This window comes from Ammospiza caudacuta, chromosome 3 (assembly GCF_027887145.1).
Source record: "Ammospiza caudacuta isolate bAmmCau1 chromosome 3, bAmmCau1.pri, whole genome shotgun sequence".
Classification (NCBI taxonomy): domain Eukaryota; kingdom Metazoa; phylum Chordata; class Aves; order Passeriformes; family Passerellidae; genus Ammospiza; species Ammospiza caudacuta.
In genome coordinates, this window is record NC_080595.1 from 7934959 (window position 1) to 7955561 (window position 20603).

General features: G+C 42.0%; 1 protein-coding gene across 1 annotated transcript in view; it reads left to right on the forward strand.

Moving 5' to 3' along the window:
• Positions 1 to 19954: 19954 nt before the first annotated feature.
• KIF16B (kinesin family member 16B) overlaps positions 19955 to 20603 on the forward strand; it is a 141240-nt gene continuing 140591 nt past the window's right edge. Inside the window, exon 1 of the mRNA XM_058801365.1 lies at positions 19955 to 20045. Coding sequence (XP_058657348.1) covers positions 19999 to 20045 — 47 coding nt within the window. The 5' untranslated portion in view covers positions 19955 to 19998. The remainder of the gene's footprint in view (positions 20046 to 20603) is intronic.

The following is a 20603-nucleotide window of genomic DNA, read 5'->3' on the forward strand; positions in this document are numbered from 1 at the left end:
AACCCCAAAACAACCTCCGCCCCAAAACAACCCAAACAAAACAAAAAACAACCTAAAAAACCCCAAAACAAACAAACAAACAAAAACTCAAAGGAAGGAAAACCCTAATATGGCTCAAATCCCGCAATGGTACATCCCGTTGTCACCTTGTCACAACTTTGAACATCCCAAGCACTCACAACTCGATTTGCTGGTGATCACCACAGCACACAGGAGCCACCTGCACTCCCACAAACCCACAAACAGCGAGATTCGCCCCATCCTCCCCAAAACACACACAGACACACACACAGTCACAGACACACAGACACACGCACACACACGGTGTGGAGGGAGGGAGTGTCTCATTTTTGGCAGAGAGCTGCTGCCAAGAACGGCTGAAATGCTGCTGCTGGCACCCGTGTAGAGCAGCATCTCTCCGAGGGAGAATTCAAACCATTTGTTTCATATTTTCAGTGTGAGTCAGGGCGTGCTGGAGCCAGGCAGTGTTCCCTGGGCAGCACGCAGAGGCTGGGAGCCCTTGGTGCTGCTCCCACAGTGGCTGTCCAGCTGCCCTGGAAGGGCAGGCACCTCTTTTTGCACATTGTTTTCTAAGTCCTGGATGTTTGAAACATTGGTTTGGAGTCATCCTAGCTGACTAAAATGAACATTACTGCTTGAAAAATGCTTCAAGAACCTAAAATTACTGGCAGTACCATTTGCTGAGGTGTGGTGGGAAGTTTTCCTTCATTGCTGGTACATGGTGCTCCAAAGCCTTTTGTACCACTGCCTGTTTGCTTGCTAGTTTTGCACTTTCATCATTTATTGCTCCTCTTCCTAGGCTCAGCACAGGTCCTGCTTGCAAAGTTCATGGGAAGCCATTGCCATTAAACAGGAAAACGAACTAAGCATTGCCCATCCCAGTGTACCAGAGGGGGCTCCCAAAATATTTTGGAAGTTAGACATGAATGGTCTGAGCAGTAAGCACCTGTGTAGATCATGGCCAAGCAAGAAAACAGTCCTGATACCACCTGGTTATCCAAACCTGGAGAGGCACAGCCCAACTTTGCTGTGCTGTGAAGGTGCCTCCTCTCCCCCACAGGTCAGAAAAGCTCTCTTTATGAAGGGAATAATTGTGTTTTTAGCAGCACAATGGAGAGCTGGAAGCAGATCCAGCTGCGTTACTCAGCACTCAGCTGAGGGTGTGTTTTTAGCCCAGGTCTCCAGCATAGCTGTGCTGAAGCTCGAGCAGGACACAGAGTGGCATTGGAGGAGGGTTTTGCTCAGCTGTTTAGATTTGTTAAGCACTGCTGGGTTATCCCAAAGGCAAGGCCATCTCTTGGACCAGGAGACAGCAGCACCTCACCACCTGGGAGTTTGGATCTGGCTGTGTTCCATCCTAACAGGAGGGATCTGGGAGCTGTAAAGCTGCTCAGAGTGTTTGTTTGGCTCCACGCAGTGGCTCCAGTCTGTACAGCTGCCACAGGTCAGACTTCTCTGGTTTTACAGGAGTCAGGGTTAAAGGAAACCAGAGTCAGTTCAAAGCAATGGTTTTCACTCAGTTTTGGTTTGTGAACTCCTCTGCTCCAGCTATTACCCAGCAGATGCAGAAGTTTGAGCTGGGTTGAAAATTTGTTATATAATTACTTTATTTTCCTAGCTCTCTCTTGTGTGCCCCATAGCTGATCCTCACAGACCCCTTTGGAATCTGCTGGCAGCTGAGAGCCTCTGCTGGACATCAGGACCAAGTGCAGGACGCTTGTGTGGCTGCTCTGCTCAGCCAGAGCCACCAGAGCTTTCTCAGTCTCTGTGGTGCAATGAGGGCTGAGACTGAGCCAAACAGAAAATCAGAGGAACAGAAGGGAACAAAGCCAGAAAGAAACTGAGCCAGCAAGGATTCAGTTAAGCAGGGGGAGAGGTACCTGGGCAACGCAGGGAAGGTTTGCCAGCCAGGCTTGTTAGACTGGTCCCAAATGTGTAGGGACCTTGCTGTCCCATGTGGTTTGGTGACAGGACAAGGATATATTGGGGTAATACAGAATTTCTCTTGTTATCTGGGAAGTTGGCTGTCCCAGCAGCCTCTGAGCAGCCCCTGCCCACAAAGCCCTCTGCAGCCTGGTGAGTCAACTGCTGCCACCTCCAGCCCAGCAGCAGATGTGGATGGAAGTTCACAGTATGAGGGAAGCAAGTTCTTTTGAGCACTACACCGGCCAATTCCTTCATTTTCTACATACTGACACAATATGCCCATTTTCTTTAAAGAAAAAGGTGATTTCCATTTGACTGTGAGACCAGTGTGATGCTCTTAAATGAAAGCAGTTCCACCAATAGTTACCCACTCCTGTCTCCCTAAAACCAGGCAATTTCAGAAGGAAAAAGAAATTTGATTTCTTCTCAATCTCCCTGCACACCTGCAGCTCTCCAAAGAAGTCACCAACTCACATTTTGCAAGTGAGTGGTTTCAGCTGCTGCTGCTATCATCCTCCTCCTCCTCAGACAGCAGCAATTCCATGGCTTTTATAAAACAACCAAGCAGGATCAGAGCTCATTTTAGTTGTGTTTCCCAACAGGGGAACTGCCAGGCTGCAGCTTGTAGCAACCCTTCCCTCCCCAAACACTCAGATGAAATATTGCAACCTCTAAAACAATAATCTTAGAGACAAGCATTGAGGAACTTTTATAGCTCCCAATGGTCTTCCCATTGATAGTCACTCCATTTTCACAGTAACAGGGTGGCTAGGAACTCACACATCTAGAATATGAGAAGAAAATCTCTCAGGATGAAACTGATCTGTTTTCATGCTGCAGGATCTACAGTACAGGGGAGCAGATTTAATTCTCATCAGCCAAGTAATGCAGCACAGGAGAGTCCTCTCATTTCTCTGTGATTCAGTATATCAGAAATGTATCTGAAATTGCTGGGTAATTGGCAGTTATCTTCTTCTAAAGATTTCCCCATATACAGAACAGTCCTGACTGCATGGGATTTTCAGTCTCTTCTTTGAAATTCACGTGAAGCATTTTTCTGGTTTAATTGGTTCTTATTTCCCCTCACCCTCTTGCTATGATCAAGAAATTGGGAGAGGGAAAGGAAAGCAAGAAGAGCCAGGCAAAAATATGCAAATCCCAGAGGCAACAAAAGTCAGAATAATTGTTATAACTATTAACCCTAGGGGTTAAGGCCACTTCAGCAGCAGTATTTGAGTCATGGGGAACCTTAAAACTTTTCCCTCCTATAATACAGCAGTCAGCTGTTGCTGTGGTCAACTACAGCCATCCCCATCTCCTTTATATCCTCTAGATGGTGCTTGTGTATCACATTCTACATAAAATAAATCATGCTGCTGCTAATCAAGCTTGGAAAATGGATTTGAAGTGCTGGGACAAATCACTAGAATCAAATAGTTGTGGTGGGCACACTGGGTGGCCACCTGGTCCAAGCGTCTCCCAGAGGAAAGGGTTGTCCTCAGCCTCTTTCCAAACATGAAAACTGAAATTCATCATTGAAATCTCATTGAATTATAGAATGGTTTGTGTTGGAAGGGGCCCTAAATGTCATCTTGTTCCAACCTCCCTACCATGGGCAGGGGCACCTTTCACTAGAACAGGGTGCCCAAAGGCTCATCCAGCCTGACCTTGAACACTTCAGGGATGAGACACCCACATGGTATGGCCCCAAAAAAACCTACACAGAAAAAAATATAGAAGTCATTTTTAGATAAAATAATCACATAAATTATACTTTCCTCATGCAGGGAAAAGAAAAGATTTTGTGTTGAAGTCTGATGTTGTAGGAGCACTAATCCATTCATTCATTCTGGCAGGGCCCTTCACAAAGGTCTGTCTGCAGGGTGAATACAGATTGTTACATTCCTAAAAGAACCTCCATGCCTTGTTGCCAGGAAACAACAGTGAAAGTGTAGGGATGCCAGTTTGATGACAGGGACACAGGGCAGTGGCATCAATCCCATGCTTTGCAGACATGAGATCTCTATCATTTGCAAACATGAATGTTGGACAGCCTGTTATTTTTTTCTGAGTGTTGTTTGGCTAATGGATTTATAGAAATGTGGAATACTAGAAGAGCTCAAGCCAACCACAGCATCATCTCAGGTCTCTGAAAGCCCTCCTCTACCCTGTAGAATGTGGCTTTGTGGTATATTGTGCCCATGCATAAAATATTTGTGCTCTTTGTTTTCTAACAGCTAAGGTGACTTGCATCTGCAAGGATCAGGGTCCATCAAGTGTTGTCATTAATTATTAAGCCAAGGGATGCTCATATTTTCACTGCAAGAGGCAAAGAAATTAAGTTGAGGCTTTTCTAGATAATCTTGCCTGGGAGCAGAATTAAGACACCTTTGATAATTCCCAAGGGTGGGGATGCAGTGGTCAGGATTTTATGTGAATTTGAGGACTTTTTATTTATTTTTTTTATTGTGTGCAGAATCTTCTAGTGTTTGCTCAGGGGCAAAGACATAAGTTTGATTATGCATTCATAAAATAATAGAATTTTTAATGGTTTGTTCCATACAGGGTACTTTATGCTGTCCTGCTGACTTTCAAGAGATTAATCCCTAGTAAGGGTAATGGAACCTTGAAAAGTCTTATGATTCTGCTTCCTTGATTTTTAGCACTCCTTCAGAATAATTTGTTCAAATGTGTATATTAGGAATGCAGTGAATTATAGCAAAGACCTCAGGGAAATCAAAGTTTGTTGGTTTTTTTTTTTTGGTTTTGTTTTTTTTTTTTTTTTTTTGTTTTTTTTTGTTTTTTTTTTTTTTTTTTTTTAAGCAATGGGTAATTTTCACTTTGACTTATCACTTGTAATTTGGCTGAAATTTCCAAAGCATGGAAAAGCCCCATGAAACATTTCATTACACTGGAGTTCTGCTGGGCTCTCACACAGGAGACTTCTTGCAAGTCAGGGGGCTGAGTATCCTGTAAATACAGACCTGCTTTTACCCCTTCTGTTCCTTAATCTTCAAGAAAAACAATCTTGTGTATACTTGGTTCTTCTAGAATGACCCGATATGCAATTTTTAAATGCTTAGTGGGAAGTGCAGCTCAGCTGAAACAGCAGTGGGGATAAGAACATGCACACTGACATCAGCTGCATGTCTCCTTGCCATTGCCAGCTCCTGTCACCCTGGAAAAGGCTCTGCTTTTCTGATATTTGGGCTGTCATTTATGTGTCTTTAATTGCAATCCTCCTCCTGAAAGCAGCAAACATGGATCTTGTTCTTAGTTATTCAAACAGCACTTCTTGGGAAATATTTAAATTTGTAATAATGTGCATGACAGAAAGTGCTGCAGAACTCCTGAGCACTGCTCTGGGCTTGCATGCACAAGAGGCTGTTTTGGAAATTAGATAGTGTGAGATGGCATTTCCTTTTAGCAATCTTGAGGAGCTCCTCCACTGCTGATAGCAATCATCTCCAAAGGGAAAAAAGTGCACTAACTTCTGGTAAATGTCTTTTGAGAGAAACAAAATCAATCTTGTGGGAGGAATTACCCAGCTTCTGAAGGAAGAGCCCTGGTAAATGTGCTGCTTGCTTGACCTTCTGCAGCAGGTTGACCCTGGCTGGGTGCCAGGTGCCCACTCAGCTGCTCTATTGTGGCATCCACATTCTCTGAAAAATCCCTTCGCCCAGGATTTTTCTCCTGGGAAGCTGAGAAGCCTCAGAGAAAAGGAAAACAATTCTTATCTCATTTGTTTCTCCTGTGTTTTGCTCCTTTAGAATGTGTTTGGAGATTGTTTACCCACAGGTGATTGTTTCATTGGTTTTATGTTAATTGTTTTGGCTCATTGGCCAATTGGGACCAAGCTGTGTCAGGACTCTGGAGAGAGTCAGGAGTTTTCATTATTATCTTTTTAGCCTTCTGTAAGTGTCCTTTCTGTATTCTTTAGCATACTTTAGCATAGTATTCTTTAATATAATATAGTATCATAAAGTGATAAATTAGCCTTCTGAGAACATGGAGTCAGATGCATCATTCCTGCCTTTGTGAGGACATTCCCAGTAAGTACAATACTGTATCTCTTTCAGAATAAGATGGAGAACAAGCAGCAGGGTGAGATAAGGCAGTTTTATTACAGTAAAAGAAAGAGATAAGCAGAGATCTGTGTGTGCATGGGCCAAAGAGAAAAAAATAGTCAGTCTCTACACCCAGTCAGCAGGGATGGTTGGTCACTTCCTGGGAAGCAGGGCTTCGGCACACATAATGGTTCCTCTGGAAGGCAAACCCTGAAAATTCACAAATGCCCCCCCTTCTGCCTCTCTCCCTTAGCTTTTATACCTGAGCTGACACCATACAGTATGGAATATCCCTTTGGCTAAGTTGGGCCAGCTGGCCTGGTGGTGTCCCTTCCCAGGATCTTGCCCACTCCCATCCCCTTTGGTGGGGGAAGGAATGCCAGGGGGATGGGGCTGCTCAGCAGCAGCCAAAACTCTGCTCTGTTATCAATGCTCTGCCAGCTACCAGGGCAAGGCACAGCACTGTGAGTACAGTGGATATTTTTGCTCATGATGAGGGGTAAATAATAATGCATCTGACTCCATCAGAAGGTTAATTAATTACATAATTATTAAATTATTATAAATATATATATTAATATTATATATTAATTAGTAGTAATTAATAGTAATAGTAAGTAATATATAATATTAATTATAGTAATTAATATTATCTATTAATCACTATATTATTTTATACTACATTATATTACATTTAAATTGAATTTGTTAAGTACTTTGCACACAACTACACAGAATTTTGTGACTGTCAGCTGATAGTCCTGACACACACACACTTGGCCCTGATAGGCCAAGGAAACAAAACACCATCACTTTGGGTAAACAATTTTTATATTGTATTTTACTTTTGCACAACACAGGCACAGCAAATGAGACAAGAATTATTTTTCCTTTCTCTTGAGGTTCAGAGAACGTGAAACTCAGAAATATTCTTGGGAAGAATTGTGCCTTGTTTTCTCTGTGAAGAGAAATGTGGCTACGTGTGAGGGCTGTGAACTTCCCCTTGGTCAGCCCCAATACACCTTTCCTGATGGGACACGAAAATGGGGAGCTTAAAGAGGCAGAGCTCATTCCTTGGAGGAGCTCTTCTGCAGGAGGACAAAGCAGAACAACAAAAAGAGAGATGTCATGGATCTCTGCTTCTCTCCAGGGCAAGTGCCACCTGCACTGAAGGTGCAAGATGCCTTTCCCTGGTGGATGAATGCTGACTTTATGGAGGCTTGGTGGTGGTGGGGCACCTGGAAAATGTCTGTGGTGAAGTTACTAAGCAAACTACCTCAAAGCAATGTCTTTGGGGACTCTGTTGGTTGACAGGAGGATTAGGGATAAATTCTAAACATTCTGGCTGAAAACTGTGATCTGTGTTTAGCCTGCAAGATATTCTCTGCTGCTTCTTTGTTTTCAGCATGTAGAAACTGATTAATGCTGCTTTTCCATGTGGGATTAGCAGCATGTTTTCTGACTAAACACTGTTATGAGGTGTTTCATTTCAGCCTTTGAATGGGAAACGTACCTTAAAATTGCACCTACTTAAATTTCAGGGCATCATTGGTTTACTAGACTGGATTTCATACATGAGCAGGTTGAGTTTTGTTTGGAGTCAGAGCTTCCTTCTCTGTGACATGCCATATCAGGCAGATACATGAGATAAAATGCAAGCAGAACATTCCATTGTTGGCTTTTTGCTTCTTTTGAAGCAGCAGAAGGATTAGGTGAGGGATGCTGGGAGCTGTTCTCTGGTTTTCCAAAATCACAGACACTGAGTTCTGGCCGTGCTCTTTCCCTGAAGTCTGTGTGATCCAGGTGTTGGGCTGTAAGCTCATGGTTCATAAAACCCCTGTTCCCACTGACTCCTTGTGTGACTCTGTGCATCTCCTCTCCCTTCTTTCCTCCTGTGTTCTGTTACCTATCTTCTCTATTCAGGCTGTAGATTTTCTGCACAGAAGGAGCTACTCTGCCACCATGGGCTTTCTGGCTTGACCGAGTGTCACCGTGATATTTTCTGAAAAATCCCTTTGCCAGGATTTCTTCTCCTGGGAAGCTGAGAAGCCTCAGAGAAAAATGTAAATAATAATTATGTGATCCCCTTCTCCTGTATTTGGCTGCTTTGGAATGTGTTCTGGAGATTGTTTACCAACAGGTGCTTGTTTGATTGGGTTCTTGTGAATTGTTTTTACTTAATGACCAGTCACAGTCCAGCTGTGTCAGGACTCTGGAAGCAGTCATGAGTTTTTATCATCATACTTTGTAACCTTCTGTCTGTAACCTTTCTCTTTCTTTAGTATAGTTTTGGTATAGCATTCTTTAATATAATATATATCATAAAATAATAAATCAGCCTTCTGAGAACAGATGAGTCGGATTCCTCATCTTTCACCTCATCCCGGGGACCTCACAAACACCACAACTGAGTGGATACTCCAGATATTTTATTAGCAATATTAATTGTTATTGCCAACAATAATATTACTATTCTTATTCCATGGCAAGGAGGGGAACCATAGTTTCTCTCTGGTGATACTCATCATCTTAAAGTATGTGTACAACAACATCCCATGTAAATTTTGTGAATATGCCATTATTGTCATAGCAGCAATGGTGCTTCTCACAGCCCACATAAATGCTATTGGGTTTTTTTATGCAGTCAGCTATCAGTGCAGCACTGTGTTAGTGTTTTATGTGTTTATACACATAACTTTTGCCAATAAGAAAGTGATATTGAAATAACTGTCATAGTTGTTACACTTAATAGCAAATATAGGAAACTATATCAATTGAAATATTGAGCAAAACTACATTTGTATCCTTGGAATATTTTGAACTGTAGTGAAGAGCAGAGACTTTTTAATGTAATTCCCCACATAGCAGGCATGATTTTGCAATTTTTATTTTTTTTTTTTTTTATTTCTGGATCAGTAATTCAGCAGTTGAAAGGCAACTGGTGCCTCTCCAACAAAATGATTTCATCTCTGGTTTGAAACCAGCTGATTCTCCCTCTTGCTTCAGGCAGGAGGATGTGCAGGGTTGCACTGTGCTGCCTCTGACCAGCAGTGTTTGATCTGTCAGTGAAACATCACTAAGCAGGAAACTGGACACTTGAAATTAAAAGCTGCTTCAGGTCTTCTTCACTCTTCTTTCTTTTCCAGTGGGGTATGATTTAATCTCCATGCCATGATTTTATTTTTAAGGAGGAGCACTAAAATAATACTATGTCCATTAGTTTGGGACATGCATTCTTTTTGGTCATGTTAAATACTTCTTCTCTATGAAGTTACTGACATATAAAACCTGTTTTTCTTTTTCTGGTTTGTGTGATCCTAATCTAATTTTATGTCATTGAGGAAATGCAATGAAGTGAGATTGACAAGATGTAGTTTTATTAAAATGCTTCACTTGGCTTGGTTTGAATGTAAATTTGAGGGACCATTGTGTAATGCCTTTTGCAGATGTTATTAAAAAAGAAATCAAAGATTCATTAAATAGTTTAGGTTGGAGAAGCCCTTTAGGATCGAGTCCAACTGTTAACCCAGCACTTCCAAGTCTACCACTAAACCTTGTCTCATGTTGCAGGTTTAGAGATTACTAAGTAATAAATGAATATTGTCTTATTAGTGAGGTGTTGTGGTGTTGTGAGGGTCCCCAGGACGAGGTGAGAGATGAGAAGTTGATTCTAAGTTCTCAGAAGGTTGATTTATTATTTTGTGATATTATATTAAAAGGAAATGATATATTAAAACTATACTAAAGAAAGAGAAAAGAGACATCAGAAGGCTAGACAAGAATGAATAATAAAAACTCGTGGCAGACTCAATCTGACACAGCTGGCTGTGATTAGGCCATTAATTAAAAACAATTCACATGTTTAGATAAACAATCTGCAAGCTAAATTCCAGAGAAGCAGAACATGGAGAAGCTGAGGCTTCTCATCTTCTCAGGAGAAGATATCCTAGCAAAAGGATTTTTCATAAAATATTACAGTGACAGTGAGGGTTACTTCTGAAAGGAACCAGGACTAGGTAACATTGGTAAACTTGAAAGAAAAAAAATCTTTCTGATGTTGTTTAGTTTCTTGCTAAATTTCTCCCAAACCCTATGTATACATCAGTCCCCAAATCTGGGGGGTTTTTCGGGGTGGGCTCTTCAATGATTTTGCCTGAACATCCCTTTCCAGCTCATGAACAGTATGTTTTGCATCACTGAATGAAGAGACATCTGTGACCTAAGTTTCCAAGGGCCAGGTCTGGCAAGGGGTTTCATTGCCTTGGTACCTGTAGAAAAGGAGCTGAAGCAAACTGATAGCAATTTTGGAGAGCACACAAACTCTACCCACTCAGCTGCCTTTCAAAGGAGGCAAAATCCTGAGAGTCCTTATTCAGGCAAAGCTGGCCTTTGAAGCCAGTGATGAAGCTTATTTTATCTTTTGACAACAAAAGTGGAGTCAGTTCAATAGAGCTCCAGGGAACAGGTAGGAACAGCAAGGATGGATAGAAGCAGTGAGGTTTTTATGATGTTCCCTCAATAGGAACATCATTGAATCTTCCCTTGCCCACCCCATGCAGAAACAGAGCCTGTGTCCATCAGTCAGTTTTCCTCTTTCATCCCATGCTCCCCATGGGCTCCCCTCTCCATCAGGAGCCCCCTGCCCTCCCCATCCCCAACAGCAATCTCTTACCCTCTGCTGTCTCTTATCTCCATGTGTCTTTTTCCCCCTGAAATTCCCAGCTCCTGGGCTGGCATGCTGGGTGCTAGGCTTGGCTTGCTACCTTAAATAGAAAGATAGTTATGCTCATTTTCAGTGTCAGGAAAATGGCTTTCCAGACTGCCTAAATCTCCCATTTCAGCCAAGAGGAATCTGTAGATTTTTTGAAGATGTGTGGACTGCCTTTCAAGTACCTCCTCAAATAGTTTTCTTATGGCTATTACCATATTGAGCAGCTCAGTCTTCCACCATCCTTCTTCCTAGGGATTACAGATAAAGCCTTATCTCATCAAGGCAGCTGACCCATACTCCACTCTGTTTTTCTGCTGAACCTAATGTTAGCATTAAATACAACAAGATTTCATATAGTAGTGTATTAGGACATAAATGTGCTCTATGCTCACTCAGAATAACCTCTTCATTTATCTCCAAATTTGCTTTATCCAGGGAACTTTATTCCAAGAATGTTATTTGTCTGTTTTTCCCTGTGGATATTGATCAAATTGATCAAATTGTCAGTTTAATATTTCTCAGTGCTTTCCAGTGTTATACTTTCAGCTTTGCATGAATTTGTATTTTCCTAAGTTTCTTCTTATTTTATTCTAAGCTTGCTTATGTCACTTGCCTTCATTTCCATTGGAAAAAAAGGAATAAAAAATGAAAAGAGGAAAAAAATACCAGGGAACAAATTGGGTGTAAAATACATGCAGAGATAATTTTGTGCCCATGAATTTCCAGTGTCCAGCCTCAAACATTCATTATTGGGTCCACTAAACCCACAGTGAATATAACTCACAAATTCCTACCCTGAACCTCTCTGGCAAAGGAAAAAGAAATTTCTGCCATGAGAAGGGAAAGACACAACATTGGAAATACAGAAGAAAGGTTAATTATTATTCTTTTCTCATGTGCCATCAACCAAACCTTCTTTGGCCTCCAGGAAAGCTTCTGTTTATGCCACTCATGCAGCCTGATGTCTTCCAAGGTCTATGAGGACTGAAGAACATTTCCCTGCCTGAAATCTAGATACCCTGACAGCAAACATAGCTGAGTTCCTGGGTTTACCATGCCTGACAGGTGCCCTTCACAGCCTTTATCTCTTGTTGGGGACGTCACCATGAGCATTATCTGTTTTGCTTTTCCAGATGGAGAATGAAGAAATGGCTCTCAGTGCTAAATTCTCTGGTCCTCCAGCACTGTGACTTGTTGGGGCCTTCAAGATGGCAATGTAGGTACTCAGTCTCATGTCTGGCTGGAAAATCTGTGAGTGATTTTTCTGGAAGAGACTTTGCAGCCTCCAACTTTCTCTGTCTTTAACAACAGTAAAAGTGATACAAAGGGTGCTTGAGTGAGGAGTAAGGGGGAATGCATTGCCTGTGTTTTAAAAAGCCAGGAGTCAATGGCAGTGCTGTTTGTGCACAAGGCATTTCCTTGGCCTCATGGATAAAACTGCACTGGAAATCCAAGAGCTTGTCCCTGACACAGCTTCAAAAAATACAGCTGTTCTTGATCCCTGGTAGTGACATGTTAATGTATTGTGTAAATCCAGGGTGCTGCCAGGAGAACATCTCTGAACATGGCACTGCAGTAATTCATTAAACATTATTTGATCTTTCTGCAGCTTGCTTATCAGGCCTTGTCATGTTTTCTTTTGGGCACAACAGATTGCCTTGGTGTTAATTGAATGATGCACCAGAAAAGAGCAAAAGAGAGAGCTCAGAGAGTGACACTGTCCATGAATTGTAAATAATAAGAACTTGATAAGAAAAAAATTATCAGAACATCTCCTCATTATATTTAATATTGAAACAACATACTGCTGTGTTCTTGGGTGATTGGATGTTCTTGGATGGGAAAATGAATGAGTTGAACAATAGACAATCTCATTTCTCTTTCCAACTGTGCAGAAATTAAATGCCAGATACAGCCACTTATTCTTCATTTCCACTTCTCTGTGGAAATGCTCATGCTTTCCCTTATCAGGCTCCTTATGTTAAAGTGAAGCAGGAGAGGGGACAAAAAACAACCTCACTTCTAAGAAGCCAGAAACACATTTAAAATGTTAGAGCATACTCTGCAAAACTCAGAGAGTGCTCTTTGTAATGAGAAAAGTTTCTGTGTAAGGCAAACTTCTGTTGTGCAAGGCCATCTCCTGTGAATATTTTGAAATAAACATGTAGTGGCTGTGTTTCCACAGCTGGAGTTCAAGGTGACAGTTGTGTGTCAGAGGAGTAAGTTGTCTCCTCCAGAATATATATCCAAATGTGAGCAGTACATTTCGTTCCCTGTTATATATACCTTTATTTGCTTATTTCCCCATGAAGTATGTTTAAAATGCTTTGAAACTGAACAGAAGAGGAAAGCACAGCAAAAAGAAAATTAGTTTGTAGGAGAATGAACAAAGCAATTATCAGGAGATCAAAGCAGCAGAGGCAGGCTGGTGACTGTGCAGTTCAGTTCTAACTAAGCTTTGGCTGAAGCTGTTTTGGTTCAGTTCTGGATCAAGCCTAACACAGCTTAGAAATTATGATTGCACACTCAGTGACTTGAGTCTTTGCTGGGTTGATTACCCTGATCCAACTCAAAGGTTATTTGAGTTATTATATACTCCCAAGGATGGTGCTGGCAGTGCCAGCTCCAAGTGACCTTCCTGGGCTGCCCCAAAGTCCTCACTCCTACCCACATCCTCTGGCACCATCCTGGCAGGTGGATTGGCATGATGTCCATGACATTTCATTAAAAAGAAAAAGACAAGGGCAAGAAACATCAAAGTGGGAAATACCAAATCCCAGCGCTAGTGGCAGTTCATTAAAAATATGCAGCTACCAATGAGAATGTCAAGCTGATGGCTTGATGCTTATTTACTTGAAATTGAGTGCTGACAGCTGCTGGAAATGAGATATTTCTACCTGTTTAATGTGAATTTGCACAGTACTTTGTTAAGTTTGTAATACCAGGATAACCTTTATTTTTCATCCATCAGATGGCTCCATTTGGGCCTTCAGTTGGGAAGCTGTAGTGAAGCCCTGCCCTCACTAGGACTGGCAGAGGGCCACTCATCTCCTTGAGAAGTTATCTGTGGCAAGCTCCTCTACTGGAATACAAGTGTGAGTTCAAAAACCTACAAAAGGGATTTGTGCAAAGTGGGTACAGATACAGGCTGAAATCTGGCTTGAGAATGAACTCAGGAAAGCAGACTGTGTGCATGGACTAGAGGGACTGTGTATGTGTGCTGCTGGAAATCAGCAATACTGTTTGTTCCTCATAATTTTGACAGATTGGAAAATCAGAACAGTCCAAGAATGGCACCGTGACATTTTCTGAAAAATCCTCTTTGCCCAGGATTTTCTCCTGGAAAGCTGAGAAGCCTCAGAGAGGAGTGAAAACAATAATTATCTGATTGCTGTTTCTGTGTTTGCTGCTTTGGAATTGGACATTGTTTACCAACAGGTGAATGTTTGACTGGTTCCATGTGAATTGTTTTTAATTAATGACCAATCACCGTCAGGCTGTGTCAGGCTTAGTCAGCCACGGGTTTTTAGTATTCATTCTTGTAAAGCCTTCTGATGTATCCTTTCTCTATAGTTTAATAATATAATAATATAATATAATATAATATAATATAATATAATATAATATAATATAATATAATATTCAGCTTTCTGAGAACATGGAGTCAAATTCTCATCTCTCACCTTGTCCTGGGGACCTCACAAACACCACACAAGAAGAAGGAGGATTCTTCTGGCTGAGATAAAAGGGTTTACAATCTGTTTCAGCAGAGACAGCAGAAATGACATCTGAGTCTTCATGGCACCTCAGGTGTAAAAAGCCCTGCAGCAGCAGAGTTGGAGGACGACGCTGAGCAAGTGTTTTCTCCAAAGGACTCCCAGGACTGGAGAGATGAATAACTTTCCTGATGAACTGATCCATGACAAGGTAATACCTTCCATGGAGGACTCTCTTAATCATTCTAGCAGTGAGCATTGATCTTTCTGCATCAAATTACCAAATGCTAATTTGCTTATCTACAAACTGGTGTGGGGCTGATGACAAGCTCCAGCCCAATGGTGAGTCCCACTGGTGGGGAGATGCCCATCCTTCTGTCCCCTCCCTGCTCTGCCACCTGGAAAGGTATCTCAGCAAGCTCAGACAAAGGTCCTGCACCATGTCTCCTCCTTAGAAACATATTTCAAACTGTGATAGGACAGGAGTATTATAGCAGGTAGGAGGTAACCATATGGCAAGTCATTAATTCCTGTCCTTCCAGGTATTTGCATATGGATGCAAGGAAAGGCTGGTGGTCATTGTCAAGGGGAGTGTGCATCAGAAGGGCCTGAATGGAAGACTCAGCATCACCCATTATTAGTGAGGTCCAGCCTTTCATCCATCTTGTGTGCCTGGGACCTGTTTTGCAGTCCCAGGAAAGGATGATGAGTGCCTGAAGGTCTTTCTGAACGTGCAGGTGCATTGCAAGGGCCCAGATAAGAGTGAGAAGGAAAGGCAGGAGGTGGTGGTCAGAAGTCAGCCCAGTGCAGCACTTGTCTTCTTGTCATCAGGCTGGAGATCCACAGCAGCTCTACAGATCCCACCTTTGAGTCTGGAGATAATTTCTGCTGCAGGTGGAACTTGCTCTCTCAGCTCCTAGTGAGGGGTAGCAGAGACTTTTTTGTGACAATGCAAGGAAAACAAGTTGAAATGCTTTATTAATTTTATCTGAATCACAGGTTTATTAAAGACATACCAAAGGAGCAGAGGAGTATTTGGGAATGCATGTGTCTTGAGTTTGGTTAGGATTTGGGTTTGTAATTCTGCCAGGTGTTTCAGAGTGTAAAACATTTAGTATTTAGAAACTGACAGCTGTATTTTTCACCAGGTTTTTAAGGAAAGGAGGTTGAGGCCCTTTGTGTGGGGTATGTATATTTACATACCTTTATGTTATTTTTTTGGGGGGGCTGTCTACTGATTTTATGATGGTTCTCTATTCACTAATCATCTGCTCCATGCCCAGAAATGGTTTTGGTAGCTTTGAGGTGGCTCTGGGGATGGACATTGAGCCTTGGGGCTCTGGTGGGGTTTTTACGAAAGCCTCACACCTGAGAGTGCTGGGTGCAGTTGGGACCAGCAGTACTTTGTTGCTTAGCTAGCTTGGGTTTTTTGTTAGCTCAGGCAAGAAGATTTTTTTTCCTTTTCCCTGTTTTTTTTTTTTCCTTAAACTGTTTGGTTTGGTTTTGGTTTGAGATCAGAATCGATGGAAGAAGTGTTGGCCATGGACCAATGGAGACCCAAGAAGCTGCTCGGCCCAGCCTGGCCCCAGAAAAGCTGACCCAGCCCAAGAAAGGACCCTAAATCCAGCAGCTTCACCTGCTGTGAAGAGGAGACCAACATCAGAGATTCACCAGGTTCCCATCTGTGTTTTTCCTGAGCCGCTGCATGAACTTTTTTTCCTTCCCTGTGACAGAAGGCGCTGCCATTTTGTTCTTCCCTGCCATGTGGCCAGCCTTTATTTTTCTCTTCCCTGACAGTTTAGGTTTCCTTTTGCTGTGATGTGGAGTAAAGTTCTGACAATTCATTATTCAGCATTTATTCTTTTTTCCCCCCCCATGCTGTGTGGGCAATTTGTCAATAAATGATTGTGGTTTTTTCACTTTCATCCACTACCACTCATTTCTGATCCGTGGGAAGAGATTGCTGAAGCCCTTGTCTTTAGAGAAAACACTCATTCCAGAGCATTTTCTCCTGAACTGAGACTGATCTATGTCTAGAAGGCTCAAAAATAATCCTTTCTGACAAGTTTTGTAGAAGCCAGGCTGAGAATAGAGTGACTTTCCTACAGCCTCAATCCTTAGAACATCCACTGAGCAGCTTAACCACAGGAAACAGCTTAACCCTGGGAAAGCAGCCTTCCTTTGAGTCCTCCTCTTGTAAAACTCACTTGGTCTGACTGAAATGGCAGATGGTGTGTAATAATTTTGTGGAGAAGATTGAACCAGTGAGAGCTTCAAGCAATGTCATTGTTGAGCCCAGGGGCAGGAGAAAGAGGAGCACTCATTGCTGGCTACATCCCATGGACAAGGCTTCATCCACACTGCTGCACCAAACCAGGTTGGGTTTTACTCTCCATGAACTACACACAGCCTTCATGTCCTGGCCTGGTGAAGGAAAGAACTTTCTGAAGTAGCAAACCACGGAAAATTTTAGGAAGATGGAAAGCCTGGGGATATTTTAGTGCTCCATGCCAGGTGTGTTGTGTGTGCCTTAGCTGGTCCAGCTCCAATGGACACTCACTGTGCAAGTGGAAAAGTGTTTTCTCTGAGTGGGGAGAAGCTCATGTGCCCTTGATGGCTGGATGTCTCAGAACACAGCACCTGGACATGTATTTACTGAACAAGGTGTATTTCTTCATTAGCTTTGCTAGGCAGATATAGGGAAAGCACAACTGTTTGAGAGGAGTTACTAGATGCTCTAGAGCTTAAGCTACATTTTGGTTGGCTTTCCTAGAAGCCATGTGTAGCTTTTACCATTGCTTTTATTCTTTTATCTATTAAGCATGTGTGTACATCTTTTTTACAGTTGTACATCTTTTTCTTGATGTACATGCATGCTTTATACATGCATCTATCTTTTTCTTATACATTTTTAAACTTATTTTTATATTTTTCTAATGTGTTTTTGCTATTCCATGTCAGCTTACTGCACATCTCCCAGAGTCCTCTATGAAGTTTTCAATAGGTTTTAATCAGTTTGCCCAGTGCATTGGTGGGGGTTCCCCTGCCTGGATGTTTGGCTGCTGCAGTGTGTCAGCTCTCTAGGGTGACTCAGTCCTTGGCTGATTTTGAAGCAAATATTGCTACTACTGTGATTTCCCAACACCCCTGTTCTTTCTCTCCCACTGTAACACCTCTCTGACATGGCAGAGCTGATCCCTTCCTCCTGTCATCTCTGGTACACAATACCCTCACACTGCTGCCAAAACTCCTGACTTGCCTCTCTTTCCCTTGGAGTTTATCCCAGCAACACAAGCTGTCTCCCACCTTGCATCTTTACCCTATGTTTGTCCTTTCATATCACTGAAAACCTCAGGAAAAATCCACATTACAAATTCATTACTTTGTTTTCCATCTCCAAAACTTCATAAGAGTTTTTAATCTCTGACTTGCAGGTCAGAGGTCCTGTCTGGCTGTTGAAAGCTCCTGGATCTCCAGCAATGTGCTCTACTCTCTCCCTCTCTCACTTTTTGTTCCTTTCTCTGTCTTTCCTGTACGGACCTATATTTCTTCCTCCTTCTTCTAAGCTGCTGCACCAGTTAGACTTTAACTCCTTGCAGCTTCTTGTTCTCATTCCTCCTGTTTCTTGAGAAAATTGGACATATAATAGTTTCTGGTTTGCTATGAAATCACTCCTTGAACTTGACTTTTCTATTAAAATGTGATCTCATCTCTCAGTTGATGTGTGCACTTCTGGGGACTGGGGACATCACTGTTATGCCTTCTTTCTTCATCCTCTCCTTTCTCCAGCCCCATGGCATCTCTTTGTCCTGGTTTTCAGCTGTCATTCAGTGTTTGATAGCCTTCCACCCCCTCCTCTCTGACCACCTCCACCCGTCAATCATCCTCTAAATTTCTTCCATCCTGGCTGTGTTTCTCTGACCCTGGTTCATTCCTGCACACCTCTGGACTGTAAGAATGGGGTTTTTCTGTCTCTCACTTCCCCTTTCCTGCTCTCCTCCTTTTCCCAGGTCAGGTTGTTAATCTGTGAGCCTTGAACTGGGTGTTCTTCAGAGGTCCCTTCCAATCCTAGTAATTCCATGATATATGCAGAAACATATAGATACATATAGATGTAAATGACAGATATATATATACAGAGATAAATAGAAATATACAGCTGTCTTCCCCATCTATAGATAGAGGTACATATAATATATATATATATTTATATAATATATATTCTCTATATTAAATATATATAACATTATGTACATATATACATAACATTATATAAAAATTATATATTATATAATATATAATATATAATATATATTATAATATGTATGCTCTCTATGTTATATATATAACATAAAATTATATATTTTATTTCTATATAAATAAATAATTTATATATAAATAAAAATATTCATATATAAATAAAATATTTATATAAATATATAAATATTTTACATATTTATATATTTATAGATATAAATATATAAAATATACAACTTATATAAATATAAATATAAATATATTTTATTTATATATATAACACTGTATATAAAAATTCTCTCTGTGTATAATGGGGAGTTATATATATAAAAATATAAATTAATTTAAAAATATATAAATATACATATATATTAAAAATATACATATATATAAATATACATACAGAGGGCTGTATATATATGCATATATGTACATATATGTATATATGTGTGTATGTATATGCATATGTGCATATATAACCAAGTGGTTTCCATATATAACCCAAGAGATTGTAGCCAGCTGAGGGCTGACCCCTTTAGGGTCTTGAGCCACGCCAGGGGAGGCTCATGTTGGGCTTCAGGAAGTTTCTTCACAGAAGGGGTGATTAGACAGGGGAATCACTGTCCCTGCAAGTGTTTAAGGAAAGATTGGACCTGCCTGGGTCTAGCTGACACAATAGTGTTTAGACAAAGGTTGGGCTCGATGATCTCAGAGGTCTTTGTCAAACTAATTGAATCTGTGAGATATATATATGTGCATATATATATGACTATATATATAGACACATATATATGTATGTATGTGTCTATATATATGTATCTATATATGTATATATATAATATACGTAGATATATATATGGCTATATATGTATGCATGTATACATATGTGTATATATGATATATGTGCATATATATGACTATATGTATGTATATGTATGAACGTGTGTGTATATATGTGCATATATATGTATATATATATATCTGCATGTATAGAAGCATACACTCCTTCAATAAATAAATATAGCGCAGTGGGTGGCCCTATGGAGAAATTCCCATACACCCACCCTCAGTTCCTATTTCTGCCCCTCCTCTCAAAGCTCCTCCTCCTCTTCCTCCTCCTCCTTCCCCGCCCCAGCGCGGCCGGGCGCACCAACGGCGAGGAGCGTTTTGTCCCTGCGCGGCCGCCGTCCGGGGCAGGCTGGCGGTCGCCATAGCGACCGGGCCTAGGCTGGGGGCGGCCTCGCTCGGCAGCGGCGGGCGGGCGGTGCCGAGGGACGGCCCGGGCCGGCCGGGATGAGCCATGGCCTCCGTCAAGGTGGCCGTGCGAGTGCGGCCAATGAACCGCAGGTGAGTGTGGGGCCGCCGCGGAGCCCGTGTCGCTGACAAGGGGTGAACACCGTGTCCCGGCTCCGTGTCCCGGCGCTGACAGCCGCACCGGGGGCGGGGCTCTGCCGGGAGTTCGGGGGCTCTGCCGGGAGTTCGGGGGCTCCCAGAGCTCGGCCGAGCCGCTCTGCCCAGCAGGAGCGGCTGCTGGAGCTCTTCTCCTCCCCGGGAGGTTGGGAAGTGGCTCCCGGTGGAGCGGAGAGCAGCGGGTCCTTGCCTGGGAAGTTGCTTTGGTCCTTCTGCGTTGCTTTGGTTCTTCTGTAGTGACGGAAAAGTTACTCTGGTGAAGATGGAAAACTCTGAGAGGAGGGACCTGCCAAGGATGTCTAGCCAGGCTTCTAAAATGGAAAAAAACCTAACTTATCTGGCAACAGCAACCTTTTCTACCTGCTTGAGAGAGAAATTGTTGTCTAGTTCATTGGGAGCCATCGTGGTTAAAAGTTATCAGCTTATGCTCAAAAGATGTATATATATCTATATATGTATGTATCTATATATATATAGATATAGAGACAGATATAC